We start from the raw sequence: 24,682 nt of genomic DNA, 5'->3' as shown, positions 1-24,682 counted from the left end.
GAAACCAACTAGATGCTGTATATTAATCTGAATCCATTTTCACTGCAATATCTTGGAACATACAATTTTCTGTAGTGCACTTTCCCCATTAGTAGAGTGAAGAAGACTTCAGTAACATCACAAAACACAGAATTACGATTAAATCAAACCTCAAAGAGTAACAAAGCATTGATCCAGCAATTTCTACGTCGTCATTTCATGCAGGCGTTCGGTTTTATTTCTTGTAATACGCCTGGGGCTATCACTAATGCAAAATCAGCAAACCTAGGCTATTTGAAGAATTTGTCCATCAGAACAGAAAATAAATTCAAGGAAAAGTATTTTCAATTTTTTTTATTATGTTGAAGCTTCAAAATTGTTTTACATAGGCCCAAGGTAAACACAGAATTTATGTGAGCTGTTCTTTAATGATACAAATCTAAACATTTCAGTGTAAAATACTTCTTTGTGCAATCATCTGACTGCCCCTGTCAGATGTGTATTTACAGATGTGACAACTTTACAGTTTTATGAATTACGTGGCAAGACACAAATGGAACAAATGAGTAAAAAAATAAGGTAATCACAGAACCCTCGTCCAAAACATGAGACAAAAACTGGGGCTTCCATCAATCCTTAATACAGAATTACTTAAATGCATTTCCAATACAGGTTAGAACTAAAATCCCATAGATCAGTGCAATTCAACACAAATGTTACATATAAAGAACAGCTTCTGTTTACATAGTGGGGAAAAATCCGAGTTCATTGTCTATTATAATTCCACTAGGAGATTTCCTCCAAATATGAAAACTCGAATCAGATACTTTACTGAACCAAGTGTCCCATGTCAGCCTGCTGCATGTTCTTTAATTACAGCATGTCTCAATTAAAAAAAACACAGAATTTGCAGAATTTATGATGGGCTTAACAGTAATGTGACAAAACTTAGCCACCCAAACCTGCCCAAAAAGAAAACACAAATTCACTTTATTCTTCTACCCTGTGTCCTTCACCATTACTTACCTATCATTTCAATCAAGTGTTTATCAAAGTTACTTACATAATGAACACCAATAGTGACTGCACAATCTGCTTCCCATGCTTAAATGTATTTTCTTTTTGTCTGTAACATACAGTTGTCTCAGTAAACTTACACCAAAATGGATTTGCTTAATAGAAATTTGCTTAAAAAAATGTAGTTATGTGCAGTTTTCCCTTAGATATCTGCAATAAATAACATTTTTACAAATGCTCTACCGTGCTGTGATTCAACAGCACAGCACATCAATGAAGTATTTTTTGCATTCCCTACTAAGACTGAAATGTAAACACAGAATCCAGGAATATTATAAATTGCAACCCTTGTATATTTTTTTCAAATTATTAGCATACTATTGATTTCTAATTATTGCTCCAGCACCACTGTAACATGCAAGTAACAATGAATCAAACTGCCCACAGCGGTATTATTCCATATAACCTCTGTAGAATAAAAATAACTGGAGACTTCAGGGATGGTTACAAATGCATCCACATTTACACATTTCGTTCCTCCCCCTTCACAGTTATCAAAGTCGCAGTACCACATATATCAAAAACATTCATTCCTCTGTTAACATATTTGCATTAATACTTTGACAATCTTAAAATCTGACAGTTATTTATACAACAATCAATTGCCATCAGCATTTGCCTAAAATGGAAATAACATTTCTGTGGTAATTTAGCATTTTAAATTTTATTTCCATAATTGTATTCACAAATATGGCTAATGATTTGAAAATGTAATAAATCAAATTGACAGCATGGAAGACAAGTGTAACCCTCATCCACTGGTACAGGACCCATCACTGACTTCGTATGCAGAGATGACAGGGCACATGTTTTAATATTCTTATGCTGTTGCCCCTACAAAAACTGAGGCTGCTGAGTGGCTTTAAATTAAAGCCATATCAAAAGGGGGGAAAAAGACTAAAGAATAACCAAGTGCAGTTTTTTTTAAAATATCTTTTATACACAAGTTCCTTGATGTGTAGGAGGAAGTTGTTTTCTGTTCCTAACTGCTGAGGTCTTCTCTTTGCACTCACTTGGTTTTTGTTGAGAAATATCTATAAGTGCACTGGCTATGGCAAGACCTGCAGATACAAAAATGAAAAATGATTTACTTGGAGCTCCATTAGGCTTTGCTACATGTTGGTTGCCTCTCTGCACAGCACCACAGTAAAAAGACCATTCCCTCCAACTTCGATATAGTGTATTCAACATGGCAATTCTGCTTGATTTCCATTAAATCAGGTCACTGTAAAAGATCATTTTTCAAAATGTCACATAAATCATCTTATGAAATTCATTTATTGTGTTCTCCAGTGCAGTTCTGTTCCTAGTTATCAAAGCAATACAATTAAGTGAGGAACAATTCATTACTCAAAACCTGAGGTCTAAAGGAATTTCACTAACTACGTCAAGATGATTCACAGAAGCACCGGTCAAATAAATTTTAAATGAAGATCAAGTTTGAACCTTCTGTATAAATACAGTGCTTCAAATGTTCATTACAGTGCCTACATTCTTTCAGGGCTTAAATTTCATATGGTCTGAAAGCACCTCATGTTATAAACTCACTTGGAATGCTTTGAAGTATTTTCGTATCTACTTTTCAGACAGGCCATAAAGATTTTTTTTTAAATACAGAAGTGAATGCAAGGCTACAGAGATTGGATACCTGATGAAATGTCACATGGGTAACAAAATACTTCACCAAAATTAGTATCAGGAATATCTTTCTGCATGCAATACTGCTTAAGATATGTCTAATATGTTTTTAAAGAGCAAGTTAGACATTTAAACAAACTTCATGCAACACCACTATGCAATACAGTTCTTCTTTCATGAATGTTGCATGAGCAAAATAATTCCTCCTGGCTTTCCTGTATATACTTGAAGAAGTTGCAGTATGCTCTACTTGCACATCATTCAAATATTCCAATCAATCCCACAGGACTCAAGTTTAATTACATAAAGTAGTTCTGATTAACTGATTTCTTCCCTAATACAAATATGCAAATCAATGTGTTCAATCCAATTGTTTTTTTAATACTCAATGGGCTCATAAAACCTTTAGCAAAAATGCCATGAAAATCCGTAATTCCATTTCCTTCTAACTACAATTAAAGCCATTCAGTCTGACTAGTCTATGTTGGCTCTATACTCCACATAAACCTCCTCTTCCCATCTACTTCATCTCAGTCTAACAACATATCTTTCTATTCTTTCCTCACTCATGTAGCTTTCCCATAAATGCATTTATGCTATTTGCCCCTATTGGACCACAGTTCATAATGTAAACACTCTCTTAGTAAAGACATTTCACTTGAATTCATTATTAGATTTATTAGTAATTAATTTATATTTATGATCCTACAATACATCCAGAAGTCAGTTGTAAAGGAACCATGCTTTTTTGCACAAAATAAAGTAAAATAAAACCCATAATTGAACACAAACAGCTTCCAGCTGGGACAATACATCAATGGACCCACTCAGGGGCCTGCTTTATAAAAAGGCTCGGCATACGACTCCACCTAGTAAAGTCATTACCAATCACCAAGGAACTCATATTCTATAAGTCCTACAGAGAGATTAATCAGTGATTCCCCATCCAAGTCCTGAGGGTTTTCACAGATTCCTAGTTTTGAATTTCCCATCACGTGAAAACACTTTCTCAACATCTACCCTATCACACCCCTTCTTCACACCTTTACAAATGTTATCCTTCAGCCTTCACTTTCCAGAGAACATCAAGATATTCTTGCTTATTTGAAAGCAATCTTTTTTTTAACAATCACATATATATCAAAACATCCAACACATTGGCCAAATTGTCTGAACCATAATTTTTAGACCTTCTTTATTTTAATTTATTTATCTATCAATTAGAATTAATTCAAAATATTCAAAGTTGGAACCAAGTTTAATATGTGGCATTATGGGCAGCACGGTAGCACAGAGGTTAGCACTGCTGCTTCACAGCTCCAGGTACAGGGTTCGATTCCCTGCTTGGTTCACTCTCTGTGCGGAGTTTGCACATTCTCCTCGTGTCTGCGTGGGTTTCCTCCATGCGGTCTGGTTTCCTCCCACTGTCCAAAGATGTGCAGGTTAGGTTGATTGGCCATACTAAAATTGCCCCTTAGTGTCTTGAGATGTGTGGGTTAGAGGGATTAGTGGGTAAATAAGTAGGGGTATGGGGATAGGGCCTGGGTGGGATTGTGGTCGGTGCAAACTCAATGGGCCAAATGGCCTCTTTCTGCACTGTAGGGTTCCTATGGCTCTATCTGCCTTTTGCTAACTCTGCAGCTCAACTTTCAAATCAGGTTTCCAGTAAATCATGGCCCAAGCCTTCTGGTTTCTATATTGTCAAAGACACAATGAAGATGCATAGCACGACCCTGTGGAAGGCCTGAAATACTGATCTATGTGGGAAATGCCCTGGAAGTTGCACTTCTAATGAGCAATTTCCCAGCTTCCCTGCACTCTCAATGAATGTCTCCGACTCAGAGACATTGGACAGTTCCACACTATTTACATGAATAGGAAATGTCAGAGAGAAAAAAACCCAGACTAACTCCAAGGTAACCACAGAACTGACCTCCTCAATCATTCACACTAAACCATCGACCCCGCCTGCTGATATCCAACTACCCTCTGACTCCGTGGCTACTACCTCACCCAACTGCCACTTCAATTACCCAGCACCTACCCACTTCTCCAACTCACCTGCCTGCTATCTCAGCCACATACCCCATTTACACGCCTCACACTCTTGATGCCTCCCCCATCTACTTCATCCACTGCCATCTCTTCTACTCAGCCACCTCCCCAATTACCCACCTCACCCCGCCACCTCACCCAAATCACCTCTCCCATCCACCTGCCACCCTACCCACTTATGTCACCCAGCTACCCATCCTACTAAATCACTCACCCGTTCACCAACATTCAAATAGGACCTTTAACCTTATGTTTCAAGTAACTATTTGATAAGTCAATCTTTAGGTAACTATTGTATTCACCATGCTTCTATGAATGCCATATTCAGAATTAGATTTTTCTTAGTGTGGGTTTTAATGCTTGCTGCAATTGCAAATAAAAAAACTTAGAAAACCAGTAATCCTCTGATAATATTTTCTCATTCTTTACAGTAGTAATGAACTGATAAAAATCAAGATCAGAAGTATCAGTCTAGTGACTAAATACAGATTTAGCAAAACATAGAATTTTCCTTTTCTGCTCCTCACTCGAATGGCATTTGATCGCTAGAAATGTTCAGAACGATGCTAAGGTTTCTTGTTCCTGCAGTATATTCTCTGAAGCTACTGAATCAATTGAAAGAGAATGTTGCAGTCCACAGGTATAAATTCCAGAGCTCAGTGTTGTAGTAATAAATTGAGATGTCATTATAATGGTAGTTATAAAAAAGACTTGCATTTATATGACCCTATCTGACCTGATGAGTACTTCCAGCATTTTCAGTTTATATTTCAAACTTCCAACACCTGCAGTATTTTATCTTCTGTCTTTATGTGGTGGCTTTTAACATAGAACAGTACAGCACAGGAACAGACCCTTCAGCTCATGATGCTGTGCCAAACATGACGCCAAATTGAACTAATCCCTTCTGTCTGCATTTGGTCCCTATCTCTCTATTACTTGCACATTCATATGCTCATCTGAAAGTCCCTTAAATGCCGCTATCGTATTTACCTACATCACCACCCCTGGCAATGCATTCCAAATGCCTACCTCTCTGTAAAAAACTTGCCCCTCCCTTCTCCGTTGAACTTTCCCCCCTCACCTGAAATGCATGTCCCCTTTTGCATCCTCAGCATATCATAAAGCATTTTATAGCTTACTTACTGTCTCTACGACCAACAAACAAAAGATGCCTTAAGTGTGTTTTTTTTCGGTGACGCTTGTTCAAATATAGAGTCATAGAGGTTTACAGCATGGAAACAGACCCTTCGGCCCAACTTGTCCATGCCCTTTTTTTTAACGACTAGGCTAGTCCCAATTGCCTGCATTTGGCCCATAGCCCTCTATACCCATCTTATCAGTTTATTTCTACTGTAGCTGTCTAAATGCTTTTTAAAAGACAAAATTGTACCTGCCTCTACTATTACCTCTGGCAGCTTGTTCCAGAGGCTCACCACCCTCTGTGTGAAAAAACTGCTCCCCTAAATCCTTATGTATCTCTGCCCTCTCACCTTAAACATATGCCCTCTAGTTTTGGACTCCCCTACCTTTGGGAAAAGATACTGACTACCTAGCTGATCCTCATTATTTTATAGACCTCTATGAGATCATCCCAAGCCTATGCTCCAGAAAAAAAAGTCCCAGTCTATGCAGCCTCTCCTTATAACTCAAACCATCAAGTCCTGTTAGCATCCTAGTAAATCTTATCTGCACTCTTTCTAGTTTAATAATATCCTTTCTATAATAGGGTGACCAGAACTGTACACAAATATATTTGATTGATGTGACAGAATTGTATACGATTTAAAGATATTGGGTCAACTTTCATGTTGCAAATTGGTCGGATCATGGGCATGTCTGTCTGATGGCAGTGCTGAGAGGTCCAAATCCTTTTGACGGTGACTCAAATCAAATGAGCAGGTGGCTGTCTGTGAGGAGCATTGATTGGCAGCTCATCACTTTGAAGAATGGGTTTTCTTGTAGCTTTGATGTCTATTTAAACCAAAACATGCATAAAACTGGAAAACATAAATTGGTTCGGGTTTCTGTTACATGGCCCTTGCAAGAACTCCCACATTCAATGGTACACCATTTGGAAGGCCTGGCGACAGATAGATGCCCAAACAGATGATGCAGCAATCTTGAAAGGATGTAGCTGTGAATGCCAGAAACATTATCCCCAGGACATGTGCATAGTGCCAGGAATTCAATGACTGCACGGAGATAGCAAAGAATGATTTGTCTTATTCATTAGGATATATAACTGGCCAAACCGTATCTCCCTGTCCCACGCACAGCATTTCCTCTGCTTCGTATGGTTCTCAAGCAATCTTAACAAAACCAACTGTCCTTCTCTTTATAATAACTCTGTCACTGCTTTCTCAGAACAAGTATCACTGGCGTTCTGCCTGAAAAACACGGTAATAACTGGGAAAGATTTCACTCTTCTGCTAACTGCTTTCACCTGAGAACCACTTGCTTGCATATGGTTTCCCCAGCTTTGCTCACAATTTCTCCAGCATGGTCACCTTGTGAAGTGGACCCACACCCCTGCACATTTCAGAAAACACAAAGTGAAATACCACACATGCTGGAAATCTGAAATAAAAATAGAAAATGATAGAAATGCTTGACAAGTTAGGTAGAATCTGGTCTTTGCATCACCCTTCATTAAAGCCACTCTTATGCTTCTGACGAAACCTGAGCTTTCCCTTTTTCCTTATCCACACACGCTCTCTGACCTTTTGAGCATGCACAGCTTTCTACTGTGTTTAGAAGAACCACACACTAACTCATTCCATGTAGGACATGCACAACACGGAGAGCAAGGCTTCATGTAAGCCCTTACTTAGACGGCAAAAGTGCCCTGGAGGTCATGACCAGGGACAGCAGAATGTTGATGAAGGAAATGCTGAAATTCAAGTACAGCAGGGAATCTGTTTACGTTAACCTTATTGTTTACCTTTCCTCAAGCAATTATATATACCGGCAACCTGGTGCTCCACTGTGCGCTGCTACTCATCATCTACTGCATAACATTCCCATTTTTTGCTGATGTCTCTCTGCTGTTCTCACATCCAACCACCTCCATGTGAAATCCCAATCATAGTCCCGTGTTTTTACAACGTGTTCACTAAACAGCGCCAAATATGAGGAACAGCTGAAGGAAATGAAGACTGCAATTAATTCAGCCAAAAGGGCAATGGAAATCAGAATTATAGACAATTGCTGGAATCAAAAGTGGATTCCTGGCACAGTGAGGCAGCAGTGCTAACCACTGTGCCACTATGCTGCCCCAAATTTATAAACATTTTTCAGTAATGTAAAGATCAGAGAACTGGCAAAGACTGTATTGGATCCTGAGGGATGTTCAAAGAAAGGTTACAAAACTCATAGAATTGAATGATGATGTTAATAATAAAACTAGTAATATCAGTATATTCTTTTAGGCACAGCAGAATTAAGAACTAGAAAACAGATCACCTAATCAGCTGCCTCTGCTACTTTCCTCCCTTCCACTAGCCCAATAGACGAACTATCCTCCAAAGCTCCCCCCTGCCCTAGCTCTAAATGTAGAAATCTCTAGTTTCCCTCCTATTGATCCTTATGCCCTCTCTGAGCTCATCTGGTCCACAAGGCCCACTTTCTGCTCTCTTGACCTTGTTATTCCCAATTGCAGACCACCCACCTACCTTTTTGTCTCTCATGTCAGCTAATATTATTCAATTCCATCCCTCTTTCCTTCATCACTCCCTCCTCAAAAAACAATTTTTGATCACTCTACCCTTATAAACTACCTCTTCATCTCCAATCTCCCTTTTCTCTTCAAAGTCCTCGTATGTATTGTTGCACTGCCCATCATTCCCAGAGCTTCATGTCTGAATCCATCCAATCAAGTTTCTGCTCAGTTACAGTACCACAAGTCTTACCAACATAATATCTTATCAGACTATGACAAAGGTAAGCTAGCCCTCCTCGCTCCCAATTTATAGGCAAGATGGTTCACCACACTATTTTTCTCCAACACATTTCTCTGATACAATTCCTCCTTCACTCTTTTGCTCTGGCAGGTCAGCAGATATGTCTTGGTCACATAAACAACCATTCCCCCCCCCCCTACTGTTATCCAGCTGGATGGCACTGCGCTGTTCTGGTTCCATTCATATGTTATTATAGCCAGAGAATCACCTGCAATGGCTTCTCTTCCTGCTCCCACATCACTAATTCTGGTATCCCTGCCGAGATCTATCCTTGGGCCAGTCCATTTATTTCTCATCGGCATTCTGGCCATCTGTGATATCATTGGAAAACACAAAGGCCGGGATTTTTCAGGACAGCCTGCTGCCAGGATCTTCCAGTTCCGCTGAAAGTCAATAGATTTCTGGCTGGACTGCTGATCTTCCGCAGTGAGTCCTGCCACAGACAGGCTGGAAAATCCTAACCAGCGTCAGCCATGAGTGCTGATATCAAAGTCTATCCCACCACCACCTACCTACCTTAACCTCCCCGTGGTTGCTAAATTGTTAATCTGCTTGTCCAAAATTCAGTCCCAAATGAGCAGAAATTTTCTCCAACTAAATACTGGCATGACTGAAGCTATCAGCTTTAATTCCTGCCACAAGCTTTATTCCCGAACCATTAACTCCATCCCTCCTTGGCAAATCTTTCAGGCTGAACCAGATTGTTGGCGTTGTATTTGACCCAGACATGAGCTTCCAACCACATAGAGTCATAGAGGTTTACAGCATGGAAACAGGCCCTTCGGCCCAACTTGTCCATGCCGCCCTTATTTTTTTTTAAAACCCCTAAACTAATCCCAATTGCCTCCATTTGGCCCATATCCCTCTATACCCATCATACACATGCAACTATCTAAATGCTTTTTAGAAGATAAAACTGTGCCCACCTCTATTACTACTACCTCTGGCAGCTTGTTCTAGACACTCACCACCCTCTGTGTGAAAAAATTGCCCCTCTGGACACTTTTGTATTTCTCCCCTCTCACCTTAAACCTACGCCCTCTAGTTATAAACTCCTTTACCTTTAGGAAAAGATATTGACTATCTAGCTGATTTGTGCCCCTCTTTATTTTATAGACCTCTATAAGGTCACCCCTCAGTGTCCTATGCTTCAGAGAAAAAGGTCCCAGTCTATTCAGCCTCTCCTAATAACTCAATCCATCAAGTCCTGGTAGCATCCTAGTAAATCTTTTCTGCACTCTTTTCAGTTTAATAATATCCTTTCTATAATAGGGCGACCAGAATTATACACAGTACTCCAAGTGTGGCCTTACCAATGTCTTGCACAACTTCAACAAGAGGTCCCAACTTGTGTATTCAATGTTCTGACTGATGAAACCAAGCATGCTGAATGCTTTCTTCACCACTCTTTCCACCTGTGACTCCATTTTCAAGGAACTATGAACATGTGCACCTAGATCTCTTTGTTCTGAAACTCTTCCCAACGCCCTACCATTAACTGAGTAAATCCTGCCCTGGTTCAATCTACCAAAATGCATTACCTCGCATTTGTCTAAATTAAACTCCATCTGTCATCCATCAGCCCACTGGCCCAAATGATCAAGATCCTGCTGCAATTGGAGATAGCTTTCCTCACTGTCCACCATGCCACCGATCTTGGTGTCATCTGCAAACTTACTAACCATGCCCCCTATATTCTCATCCAAATCATTAATATAAATGACAAATAACAGTGGCCCAGCACTGATCCCTGAGGCACACTGCTGGTTACAGGCCTCCAGTTTGAAAAACAACTACCACTGTCTGGCTTCTGTCAAGAAGCCAATTTTGAATCCATTTAGATACCTCACCTTGGTATCCATGAGATTTAACTTGATGCAACAACCTACCATGTGGTACCTTGTCAAAGGCCTTGCTAAAGTCCATGTCGACAACATCAATTGCACTGGCCTCATTAACCTTCTTGGTTACCCCTTCAAAAAACTCAATTAAATTTGTGAGACATGATTTTCCACTCACAAAGCCACACATATGCTCTTAAATATTTTCTGGATTTTGGTATGTCTTATTCATTTCTGAACAATGCAGAGATTACTCTGGTTTTAAATCTGTATTTACCATTCTTTAAGTAATCTCAGAATTTATAAGAGTGTCAACATACTCCTGGAGTGGAATTCTACCGTGGTCCTGCCCAGGGGTTCAATGGTAGATGCGCGGGTGGATTTGACAAGAGTGCAAAAATCTGCTTCATGCCACCATGAATTTCTTCCTGTATCTACCATTGGAGCCCCCCATGGTGATTCAGGATACCTGCTGAAAGCTGCTGTGAAAGTGATTTGCATCACCCAAAAATGGGATGTAAGTAAAGCCGACCAGAATCTTCCACCTATTCATAATTCTCTGCAACACCAGTGGGAAAACACTCTGGTGAAAAGCATGTCTAGAACAATGTAGCATATAATTGCCAGGACTTGCCTAAACAATGGATGGGACTGTCCCTGGAGTTCAGAATGAAGCCTACCAGCTAGCAGTGGGGTGGGGGTGGGGTGCGGTGCATCTACACGTGGATCTTCCCAGATTAAGCATCATCGAGGAATTCCATTTGCCAGCCTCAGGATATTCTTGGAGGTTCATATTCTTTCTCAGGAAGTCTATCTTTCGGCCTTAGATACTGAGTAGTGTCATTGGGCATCTTTTCAATGTAGAACCCAGATACGACGGTAGACTACATATCATCAGGCCTACCCCACCACGGAATACAACGCAAAATATCCACTTGCATAATTAATAAGATTGGGGCTCGAAGACATGGTGTGGTTTCCCGCTAGCCTCCACAGCGGGAAGCACACCATGTTCCCACTCCCACCACAGGGCTTAGTCCAGGTGGAAGAATTCTGCCCTTTGCTGGATCTCAGACCCTCTCTGGCAATTAACTCAACCCACAGGTTTAAGCAATGAAACAAATATACAAAAAAATCAGTTTCCAGACCGGCACAATCAAATGCAGATTACACAAACCAATTAACATGATATCTTTTCCACTTTTTTGTTAAAGACCTTATTTTAAATTAAATCATTCTGAACAACAAACATGTCAAGTTGTTTCTTAGAAATCAAACTACCTGCGCTTTCCAAGTACAGAAATTGTCTTTGAGATAGGAAAGTTTCTTTGCTCTGCAATAGATCCACAAACCTGATATTGTGGTTCTATGTAATCAACTTGGTGAGGCGGATATCAACATTGCTCATAGGAAATGGAAATGTATTCTCATAATCATTGTCCTCAAAAGATCCTGGTCTACTCCCTACATTCCGTTTCGTTTTGTTATCCAACAGATAAGCATTGGTACTCAGCAGCTGTTTGAATGACTTTGGACCTGGTGGAGATGATGTAGGTTTCTGGTTGCAATTTGACCATTTGATTCAAACCCAATTTCCAACCACAAGTTCTTTTGTGCATGGTCATCCATCAAAATATGCCTTTGCTTTACCTTGTTACATTGCAATTTCATCTATTTTCATTCTGACATTCTCATTAACTGGTGGTGACAGTTTTAGAATGAGCAGTGGTATGTGGAAGTTATGACCTAACATAAGTTTAGCCACTGCCTTCATATGTTTATCATAAGCTTCCTTTCTGACTAAAGGCTTGTTACATTCTGAGCACTTGGTAAGGGTTTTCCCATATGTGTTTTAATATGCAGCTTCAATCCATCATTCTTGATGAAAACTTTGTCACAGCAGGAACATTGGTAGGGCATTCACCAAATATGCACACAGAATGAACCATTGCTGGTAGATTTTTGGCCACAATATGAACAAAACTTCTCCTTCTCTCCAGCGTGCATCTTTTTAGGACTGTTAAGCACATAGAGAGAGTCACTAAGAGATATGTGGCTCTGTGACATATTTTATAAAACTTCTGTGAAGTGCTCTGGGATGCTATGTTAGAGGTACCAAATAAATAAAAGTTGTTGTTGCTTGAAAGGAGTTCCCAACAGAAAGTGAAAGCTTGATGAGAAATAATTGAGCTTTTGAAGTGAAAAGTTTTTTCACATTGGTTCATTACATGAATTATTTGCTGGTGGTGAGATTATCTTATCCCTAAGCTCTCCTTTCCCCAGCATACAATCCATACAGTGCAGAAGGAAGCCATTTGGCCCATTGCGTCAGCCAGGCCCTATCCTGTAACCCTACATATTTACCCTGCTAATTCTCCTGAGACTGAGGATCAATTTAGCATGGCCAATCAACATAAGCCATGCATCTTTAGACTGTGGAAGGAAACTGGAGCCCCCAGAGGAAACCCACATAGACACGGAGAGAATGTGCAAACTCCACATAGTCACCGAAGGCCGGAGTTGAACCCGGGTCCCTGGTGCTGTGAGGCAGCAGTGCTAACCACTGTGCCACCTTGCTGCCTCTAGAAAGAAATGTCTCCATGGGGACGAAAGGAGAAAGTACCTGATTATCTGGTGGCCATTTATTATTGTCACATCAAACTCTTACTTACTGGAAAAACTTGTTCACAAGTCAATATTGTCCTCATAGAAGTGTTAAAATGTCCTACAGTTAAAAGCTTTTAATGATGTTTGTGTTTGTCAGGTGACACGATGATCTCAACATCAACATCACTGTTAAGTATAATCAATGGTAACTGTAAAGCTCTGAAAGGGAGTACTTAGGAGGTTGCTGGTCTGCAGTTTTTACAGGTAAGAGCATCCAAATGGTGTGAAGTTTCTTACAAATAATGTATCTGAATAAGCTAAATAGTATAAATGGTCTTTCATACAAATATAAGGATTATAAAATAATGTCAAGATGTCAAGTAATGTACCTTGCACCAATTTCAGCAGTCGCTACTTGTTAAAGACAGAGGTTGATCCCAGAGAGGTTCACTGTATTGAACTACATGTTTTCTTCAGTTTCTGAAAGGACCCTGCACTTTTGAAATTAGAGAAGGAGTTCTTTCTAAAGCCACTTTGATAATACAATCCATTTCTGCCAGAGTTGGCACAGTACATTAAGACATTTATTTTTGTTTTTGTTAGAAAACTTTACTGTTAATTTATTTGCATTTGTGCAAGCACAGTTCTTAATTAAATTATTAGGGAAACAGTTTGATGAAAGGTCACAACCAGAAACAGTGGCCTGGACTTCTATGTAGATTCTGCAGATCTTTACAAATGACAGATGGGACCCAGATTTCCAACAAATCCCATTTTTGCCAGTAGGAAAAAAGGGGCATATGTGACTCACACAAGGGAAAACAGACTCAGAAGGGCTATTTGAACTCATGCCAAATTCAAACAGATCCCATTTTTGCTTTAGTTTTTACAGATAAGAGCATCCAAATGGTGTGAAGTTTCTTACAAATAATGAATCTGAATAAGCTAAGTAGTATAAATGGTCTTTCATGCAAATATAAGTATATAAAATAATGTCAAGATGTCAAGTAATGTACCTTGCACCAATTTCAACAGTCACTATTTGTTAAAGACAGAGGTTGATCCCGGAGAGGTTCACTGTATTGAACTACATGTTAACCCACAGTGCGGAAGTTATAAATCTTCAGAGTGGACTTAAATGCTCTTGAAGGGAGGTAGAGGTCTGTAAAACTACCAACTTGTGAAGTTATTTAAATCTGCAGGCCTTGAAAAACTACAAGACTGCCCGCGTCAGTGAAAAGTTTAAAAAATTTAATTGAGCAGTTACAGCAGCTGTTTGGTTGCTGTCTACAACCTATTATCTCTTTGGAAGGTCCTGAGTTTACAGTTTGATTGACAGCTTAAAGGTTTATTAAAAAGTTAGTTATGTTTAATGTGGGGCTATGAGTACAAGTCTGCTCATTTTTATAAGGATTATTAAGGAGGACTAGAGGGGATTTAAACATTTTGAATGTGCTTTCATGAATGGAACTTTAATAATATAGTGAAACTATAATGGATATTTATTTTACTTCATCTCATCATGAGTCCTGAGGTCTGCCCATGGTGAATACTGTGTGATTTGACATGGAAGGTGCAGGGCAAAAGGTGGTGGGTGAGGTGGCATGAGCTGGTACTAACTTACATACAGGATATGTGAGACCATTGGAGATGGGTGGAGGAGATGAGTTAGCATAAAAGATATAAGGAGCTATTGAATGTTTGGGGAACATTAGTGAGCATAGATAGAGCATATGGGCAGTGAGGGTGTAAATTAGAGGGTTTAGTATCTGAGCAAACAAGTGGAATAACGTTTCAAAAAAACTGAGGCAAGCCTTTTAAACAGCGTGCCTTGGCTCCCAACAGCCCCTGTGGCCACCTCTGATCTGTAACCTAGGGCAGTGGACCCGACTCCACCCTGCACTCACCCCACCCCACCTCTGGAACCAAGATCCTACCACTCCAGGAAATTCATCCCTCGCACAGGGGAAATTTCCAGAATTGTGCTACCCACCTTGGGAGCAAAAATCTGGGCCATTAGCTTTGTCTTTCTGCAACTGCTAGACCTGTTCAATCTTTCCAGCATGTTGTTTTTATTTCTAAATACTCATTAGCTATACTCAGAATTACTCAGTCTGAATGAATCTTTTCATAGCTTTTAAGAGACAAAGGAAAGACAACGTATCACATATGATTCTGCTGCCAATATTTTTCATTTCAAGTCTTAGGTTATGCTAGTTTTGATGCACCTTTCCCATCATTTGTATGAATGATTAATTTATACAGGTACTACAAAAGTTGGAATGTTTCAATCACTAATAATGCCCAGTTCTGAAGCACGATTAGAAAACTGTCAGAGTTTAAACAAAAGTTTAAGATGCTGAATGTTAATGAACAATAGATTAATCTGTCAAGTTTGGTCAGTCTGATTGGGACATACATCTGGACACCAAAGTTTATTTAATGATTGTAACAGAGGAAGGGATTGTCACTTTGAACTATTCAATCCTTTTTATAAACCTGGGTCATGGACTGGAAACGGTTAAGATTACAAACAGAAAATGCTCTTTGCAGAAGTTCAAGGAAGGAATTCTATCAAAAAGCAGTTAATCTAATACATGTGCTACTGTGCATCTGATAACCGATAGCTTTCTGAAAATGCATATAAATATATCTGACAGCCTTCCGCTGAAGGGTTTTAACTAATAAATCTTTCTGTTGGTGATGTTGAGGGTAATCTGTTTTTACTCCAGCCTGTAGCCGGAGAGAGATCGTCTCCAGAGATGGTAACATTGAATCTTTCCAAATAATGTGAAAGCTATACACTACAGGACAATGAAAAACAAAAAGAACATTTCAATGCAATAAATTGTGTTCAATTCTTCAAAGGATAGGCAATGAAAAATGCGGCTGTGAATAAAGCCTTAACTGCTGGGACATTATTTTGGAGCAGATCTATTGAACAGTAATTTATTTCATTGAGTTTTCCTTTTTTTGTTACTATTAACTTTTTGATTCTTTTTGGAGGAGAATTAAAGGAAAATTCAATTCTGACTCTGTAGAATAATCATATTGCTGCTTGAACGCGTAGTTACGCTTATTCTGTAATGAATAATAAATGCAAAATGATTAGTGTCAAGAAAGCATCTTAAACAAATTTTCAAAAACTTGTATTTACTATGATACAACATAATTCATCAGATAAAAGCTTGAATTGGGGTGGCACAGTGGTTAGCACTGCTGCCTCACAGTGCCAGGGACCCGGATTTGATTCCTGGCTTGGGTCACAGTCTGTGTGGAGTTTGTACATTCTCCCCCTGCCTGAGTGGGTTTTCTCCAGTGCTCCCATTTCCTCCCACAGTCCGAAAGATGTGCTGGTTAGGTGCACTGACATCGAACAGGCGCTGGAGTGTGGCAACTAGAGGAATTTCACAGCAGCTTCATTGCAGTGTTAATGTAAGACTTACTTGTGACTAATAAATAAACGTTATCACCACATTTAACTCGATTGAGGTTTTCCAACTGCTCCACAATGGGGGCATTTCCCATGCAAGTAGCATTAATGCATTTGTGTGACCATTCCAGCTGTGATGCATATTGTAATGGACCACATAACAGAATGTGCTGACTGAATGGTTCATTGTTGGGATACAATCTTCTGGGTAAGATCTGAAACTGAACCCCTATCGTTAACTTTTAGGGTGGGATTTTACAACCTCGCCCAGGCGAGATTATAAAATCCTGCCTGAAGCCAATGGAGATTTCCTTTCTGTGAGCCTTGCCCTACCCCATTCCTAGGCAGGTGAGGCGGTAAAATTCTGGCCTTAATTTCAGAGATGTGATAGATCCAAAGGGACCATTCAACGTCTAGCAGATTTAATTTTCCGGTCTGGGCAACAATCCCTAAATCACAACTGATGAAGATGAAGAAACTGTTTGTCGTGTCATACCTGTCACCATAATAATGACTACATTTCAAAAATGGTGCACTGATTGTGACATTTTTGGGGTATCTTGGACATGAAAGCCGGAATTTTACTGCCCTGCCAGCCACAGGAATCAGAGTGGGTGAGGGGCAGAACATGACCTCAGATGGACTGTTGACCTTGGGTAGAATTTTACGGTTTCAGGACAGGCAAGGCCTAAAAGTCCCGCCCGATAAATTCTACACAAAATACATTTTTTCTTTATGCTTTCCTTACATGAGCAGAAATGTTTCTATTTAATGTATAGCTGGTTATTGACCACCAACACCACATCAGACTGTTCACTGCACAATTCCCAGATCCCAGCCACGATAGTTTCATGTTAAGGCAATCATCCATCCCAGCAGAGCACAGATTGCCAGAATTATACTTCAGACACAAAGGCAACCCTTTCAGCAGCAGCTAATAATACCTCTGTTGGGATGAAAATCAGGCAGGTTCAACAAGCGGGTGAAAATCTCTGAAGGTGATAATTATCCCCACTGAGAGATATTGCCATTCAGACTTGTTAATGCTCGAGTTCAATTCCTTTCCTTTGCCTGTTATTTCAGCCAAGGTGTTAACTCTGTAGTATAAGGGTCTGCCATAGAAAAGGCTAACTTGGGAATGGGTGGTACAGCCCGCACTATGATGTAAAGGGACACAAGATCCGAGTCTTGAGGGCAGTCTGGGACTGGACAGAGACGGGTGTAGAACAAGTATGGAGGCAACTCCAAACTTAGACCTTGTTCTGTACATATGCATATAGTTACTAGTAATTAATAAACAATTACTGTTAAACTATACAAGAATAGGAATCCATTCTTGAGACCTATCAAACTACACACAACATTCTGCAACAAACTCCTCATTGGAAATACTGCACAGCACAGTTTAGTGTTTTAATTCTTCAAAACTTCTAATTTTAAAAAAATTGTCACAAGAAAATTCAATGTTTTCAATTATGATGAATTTATATCACACAAAGTATTTGGCACAAGTCTGTGTTACACAGAGTGGAGTCTACAATCTATAAGGGAAAAAATCTCAGTCCAAAGATATACCGGTTGGGTGTAGGTGGATAGGCTACGCTAAATTGACCCCAGTGTCAAGGGGATTGGCAGGGTAAATATGTGGGGTTACAGGAATAGGGCCTGAGTGGGATTCTGGTTGGTACAGACTTGATGGGCCGAATGGCCTTGTTCTGTGCTGTAGGGATTCGATGCGGTTTTGAATTTAATGAGATGTTGGTAATCCCTCCCAATTTTTGACATAATTTGGCTCTTTTGAAAACTATTAAACCATCTACAACAGGTTGCTTTTGGGAGCAATATAAAATAGTCTACAGAATTTTGTTTTCCTGGCTATGGGAGAAAGTGATAAATTATTCACGTTATATCAGCAGCAAAGTAGACAGTGTAACTTAGAAGGCCAGTGGACTTAAATCAGAATGTTTGGTTCAGAACATAGCAATAGCTCTGATGTTCATTCTCTTTTTTAGATGGGAATCTACTGGAATGTGATTGCGACTTGATATGTATTTTTACTGATCCATAGAACGTAGAACACTACAGCGCAGTACAGGCCCTTTGGCCCTTGACGTTGCGCCGGCCTGTGAAACCAATCTAAAGCCCATCTAACCTACACTATTCCAATATCATCCATATGTTTATCCAATGACCATTTAAATGTCCTTAATGTTGGCCAATCCACTACTGTTGCATGCAGGGCATTCCACGCCTTTACTACTCTCTGGGTAAAGAACCTACTTCTGACATCTGTCCTATATCTATCACCCTCAATTTAAAGCAATGTCCCCTCATACTAGCCATCTCCATCCGAGGAAAAAAGCTCTCACTGTGCACCCTATATAATCCTCTGATCATCTTGTATGCCTCTATTAAATCAACTCTTAACCTTCTCTCTAATGAAAACAGCCTCAAGTCTCTCAGCCTTTCCTCATAAGACCTCCCCACTATACCAGGCAACATCCTGGTAAATCTCCTCTGCATTCTTTCCAATGCTTCCACATCCTTCCTATCATGCAGCGACCAGAACTGTTCACAATACCCCAAGTGTGGCCACACCAGACTTTTGTACAGCTGCAACATTATCTCCTGGCTCCGAAACTCAATCCCTCTACCAATAAAAGCTAACACACAATACGTCTTCAACCTGGTGCCAACTTTCAGGGATCTATGCACATGGACACTGAGATCTCTCTGCTCATCCACACTACTAAGTAACTTACCAATAGTCCAGTACTCCGTATTCCTGTTACTCCTTCCAAAGTGAATCACTTCATTCTTTTCCACATTAAACTCCATTTGCCACCTCTCAGCCCAGCTCTGCAGCTTATCTATTTCCTTCTGTAACCTGCAACATCATTCCGCACTGTCCACAACTCCACTGACTTTGTATTATCCGCAAATTTACTAACCCATCCTTCTACCCTCCGATTACCCTCAATCCCATGCCTCCGTATCTTCTGCAATAGCTTACCGTGGAGAACATTATCAAATGCTTTACAGAAATCCGTGTACACCACATCAACTACTTTACCGTCATCGATTTCTTTAGTCACCTTCTCAAAGAACTCAATAAGGTTTGTGAGGCATGACCTAACCTTCACAAAACTGTGTTGACTATCCTTAATCAAATTATTCCTTTCAGTTAATCCATTTAGTTATTTTTTTAAAAAGTTAAGCACTTACCTTAAAATCAGTATTTCTTTACCATATACTTTTTTTTCATGGCTGATCTTTAAAAATCTTATTAAAGTGATGGATGTTATCCTGGGATTTTCATTTTTTATGCTCAGTACTGATACCAAGTATTTGAAGGCTAGATACAGTACTAATGAAATGCATAATTAGTTTTGTAATATATTTGTAATACTGAACTTTAACTATTAACTTTATAAACATGTTCTCACTGCCACAGTTTCAACTTTTGTGCCCTGACTTCCTTCACTTTGTGACATATTACAGAGTTTTATAATATGCCTATTCTGAACTTGGTCAGAGGATGCAAGACTTGAACCCTGCCCTGATTTTGGAGTTAACATTCATCAAGATTTCTTGGTGGGGATGAGATGGGTGCTAGTCACCTCCTGTCACTCTTCCATCAACAGTCTTGTCAAAGCCCAGAAAATCCTCCTGCCCCAGAGGACTAGCCACCTTACTGTTTGGTATAAGGATAGTTAGGGTTATTGAAGGAGCATTCACTTGATAATCTGTCCAGTTGTTAATCAACCTGTGAATCCTTCCACTGTTTGTGAAGATATGAAAACAACAAAAAACAAAGTAAAAAATGCCCAAAAGATAGATACAAGTAAGATATTGACGTTTAGGTTGCAGCCAATTATAAGTGGTAAATCCCAAGTTTGAGAAACCGGTTAACAAACCCTAGAAGAATTGCAATTGAAAGAATGGCTATTGGTCACTTAATGGAGTTAGAGGTGTGAAAACAGTAAACAATAGGGGGCGCTTTCTGAGTTTTGACAGAGACAAGGGGCAGAACTTTCCCAGCTGGGACCATGTCCTATGCACAGTAAAAAGTCTGACAACACCAGGTTTTTGTCCAACCGATTTATTTGATAATAGACTCACAAGCTTTCGGGTTAGTCCCTTCGTATTCACCTGACGAAGGGACTAACCCGAAAGCTTGTGAGTCTATTATCAAATAAATCGGTTGGACAAAAACCTGGTGTTGTCAGACTTTTTACTGTGTTTACGCCAGTCCAATGCTGGCACACCCACATCATGACCATGTCCTATGGCAGGGGCACGACTAGGAAGTGTTTACTGCTGTGGAGGCTGACAAGAAATCACACCATATCTTCTGGCCCCAACCTCATTAATTATCCACCAGGAGTTTAGTGCTATATTCCGTGGCGGGGACGGGCATGACTGCGCACATCCTGCTGTCCTACCTGGTGTCATATTGAAAAGCCGCCTAACATCATTGGCCCACCAAGAAAGAAGATGGACCTCCAGGAACACTCTAACGCTGGATGATGGACCTGCTGAAAAAGGTGGATCTCCAGGAACATGCTGAGGCTGGAAGATAGACTTCCTCATTGACAATGAAGCTGATAGATGCTCTTCCCCCGCCGCAGACTGGTGTGGTTCTAGGATCACTGGCAGCCGCCATCCTAAAATCCAGATGCAGCCCCAGACATTCTTCAGCCTATACCGAACCTTTGCAGACATGTTGTTTCAGATGTGTTCTGGACTGAAGTGATTTTCTATTGGTGTCAAGGAGAATCAGGCGTAGGTTGATAATTCTGGTTGGCACTTCATCTGCACCCCATTGGCGGGAGGCAAACCATTTTTACATTGGCCACTAATGGGTTCCCTGATCCACCATGACGGACATCAATGGAAGATCCCACGGCAAATTCACAATAGCATATAATTGATTTTTGGGTCTGCTGCTGAATTCTTCCTCCTGTCCGCCATTGAACCCACTGTGGGGGCATGGTAGAACTCCTCCTGTGATGTCTACAGTTGTCTTCATAAGAGTTTAAATTTTTGATATGGGTTCCAGATCATAGAAAGCTTTGAAAGCAGCAGGTAAACAAGATCTTGAGTAGAAGATTTTGTCTAAAATGTGAAAATTTATGGTGTGGATGTTTCAGTTAAAAATTAGGAGCTTGAATTTACTTCTAGAAGTCAATGTTCTCCCTCGTGATCACAAAAGTGATGTACTAAAGAATGATCTATTTGTACCTCACTCTGGACTTCCACAAACAATTTCTGGAACAACCTTATTTTTCTTCCACTAACAGTAATATTATGATACCAGAAGAGAAAACATTGGAAAATCTCAGCAGGTCTAGCAGCATCTGTAAGGAGAGAAAAGAACTGACGTTTTGAGTTCAGATGATCCTTTGTTAAAGCTTTGACAAAGGGTCATCTGGACTCGAAACATTAGCACTTTTCTCTCCTTACAGATGCTGCCAGACCTGCTGAGATTTTTCAGCATTTTCTCTTATGGTTTTAGATTCCAGCATCCGCAGTAGTTTGCTTTTATCTTATTATTATTATTGGGTAATATTATGATAATTGAATAATGAACCCAGGTTTCATCTCAAGAGCTGATCTTATGGTGGTCCTCTTACAGATGGAAAGGAAATTCATACAACTTGGGCTTTATTCTACTGTGCTTATGTAGACCGACATGAAAATGGGATTTCTTACTGGCTATTAAATGTGTTTTGACGCAGCTCTATTTGACATGATATATTATCAAGTCCTGTCACTGATCGCCGTATCACAGAATTTAATTAGTTAATATAAAAACACATAAATCACTCCTACATTAACGATTTTAAATAGCCTGACAATTTTGATTCCTCGTCATGACTAACTTTCAGTTAAATCATATCAGCAGGTGGGATAAACGTATGCTGACATTCATTGAAGCAACTTACTTAAGCATCCATTTCTTGGCCAGACAACAAGATAGCGTTGATGATAACTGTACAGTTAGATCTAAGATGCAGACTGGAGGTACACTGCGTCTCGTGAATAAGTCACGAGTAATTTGAAGATGTGTCACAGAAAACCAAGCAAAAGTCTTGGCCATGTAGCTTTTGCTTCAGTGTTTTTAAATTGGCTGTTGAGTAGCAAACCAGTCTTAGGAAAGAACTGAAAAAAGATGCAGCAATTTTGCTACAATTATATCAATTGTGTGACACAAGTTATCTTGTAATCAAAGAGCAGGATCTTGTATCGTCCTGTGAGGGGTTATTCTTTTGGGTGGGGGGCATTTAATTGGACAGGGGAATGGCAGCTGGGATCCCCACATCCCCACCGCTATCAGATCTCCAACTCAATTAAGTCTATGGCAGGAAGGCTAGTGGACAGCCTTCCTGCTCTGCCACCAATTGAGGCTCTTTACCATTTAACTATAAACCCTGTGGCTCCACCAGCTCTTGGCAGGTGGTCCTTGGTCTGGAGAAGGCTCGCACCTGCCCAATCATGTGCCTGAGTGGAAAAGGTGTGGCAGACCTTTTTGAAAAAAATGACATGAGTTCTTGCCACCTCTTTGGTCAGTGGCTGAGACCTTAATTGCCTCCAAAAGATTCCACCGATAATAAAGACATGCCAGTATATATTCAGGAAGATAATGCCCCTTTCACATTATGTTGATTTCCAGAGACATTACTGAATTGTTATTCAGTTTTGATCCATTTTTCACATCTTAAAATTGTAACATAGAGTTAAAGTTTCCCAAAAGCTTTCAACCAGGGTAGCAACTTCAGATCTTACAACTCCACAGAAACTAAAGAAATCCTACAGTGCAAAAGGAGGCCATTTGGCGCACCGAGTCTGCAACCACTCAGACCCTATCCCTGTCACCCCACATATTTAGCTCACTAATCCCTCTAACCTGTATATCTCAGGACACTAAGAGGCAATTTATCACGGTCAAGGCATCTAGCCTGCGCATCTCTGGACTGTGGGAGGAAACTGGAACACCCGGAGGAAACCCATGCAGACACAGGGAGAACATGCAAACTCCATACACACAGTCACCCAAGCTGGGAATCAAACCCGCATTCCTGCTGTGAGGAGCAGCGCTAATCACTGTGCCAATGTGTGTCCCGGAAGGGACCCACTTGGCCTATCCTGTCCATCCCACCCAATAAGTCCTTACAGTAAAACTTACGATCTATTGGCTGTGAACCAAGACTTACTTCTCCATGTCCCATTCTTAGAAAGCATTCTTTTTCTAGTAGAGTGGTAATCAATTTTATTCCTGATCTTCCTTAAACCCTATTGTGAGGAATATGCTCACCTCGCACACTGTGCAGAACTGTATTTTTTTTTGTCAGCAGGATATCTAACAATGAAATTTATCAACATGTATAACAGTCTTCAATCAGCCACGAAGAAGTCAAAACTAATAGAATTTCTATTTATCCAATATTGAGCGCATACTCTCAATTGAGCTTAGGTGCAAGTTGGCAGAACCAAAACTTGGGGACTCCACAATGTGCATGGCCAGAGTAAAGTAAGGTAAAACTCTACAGTAGCACAGAACACTGGTGGCAGGCATGGTTTACCGGTGTTGGATGGGAAGAATTCCAAACTCCAGGACAAGTCTCCTCCATCAATTTTCTTTAGTGAGACAGATTAATGGGTCAGTTAAAGCTCTGGAGGCTTCTCTGAACTTGCCTGGCCTGGACTGGTGTGTTCACTGAAGGGAAATTTCTTGGCTCTCAGTTGCCTCCCCCAATGGTACTCAGTTATGACCAACATCACACCTCTCTCTCCATTTTCCAATCACTTACACATCTCTATTTCTACCAGAAGTAGAATGACGTAAGATCTAAAAGCATTCGCAAATAAATTATGGCCTGTCTTTATAGTAAGTATAAACTTTTATAATGGGATGTGCGAAAATTGGAACATGGCTACGGGGAAGCCATGTTATGTTTTTTTATCATGTTCACATATAACTGCTAGGTTGCACTTACATTTAACTAAATGTAATCGTTTCACTTTCAAACAGAAAGTAACAGAGCAGAAATCACTGTCAGATACAAGGCAGGAGAGCAGAAAGCTTT

At 40.1% G+C, this 24,682-nt stretch overlaps 1 protein-coding gene across 2 annotated transcripts in view; it reads right to left on the bottom strand.

Moving 5' to 3' along the window:
* Positions 1-345: 345 nt before the first annotated feature.
* atrnl1b (attractin-like 1b) overlaps positions 346-24,682 on the bottom strand; it is an 883,775-nt gene continuing 859,438 nt past the window's right edge. For both annotated transcript variants that reach the window (XM_080205830.1, XM_080205831.1), the window contains one exon: positions 346-2,117. In XM_080205830.1, the coding sequence (XP_080061956.1) occupies positions 1,993-2,117 (125 nt within the window). In that variant the 3' untranslated portion in view covers positions 346-1,992. The remainder of the gene's footprint in view (positions 2,118-24,682) is intronic.

The sequence above is a fragment of the Carcharhinus amblyrhynchos genome, chromosome 17 (assembly GCF_965287045.1).
Source record: "Carcharhinus amblyrhynchos chromosome 17, sCarAmb.v2.hapA, whole genome shotgun sequence".
Lineage (NCBI taxonomy): Eukaryota > Metazoa > Chordata > Chondrichthyes > Carcharhiniformes > Carcharhinidae > Carcharhinus > Carcharhinus amblyrhynchos.
Note: the sequence above shows the minus strand (reverse complement) of the source record. Positions and strands in the feature narration are given on the sequence as shown.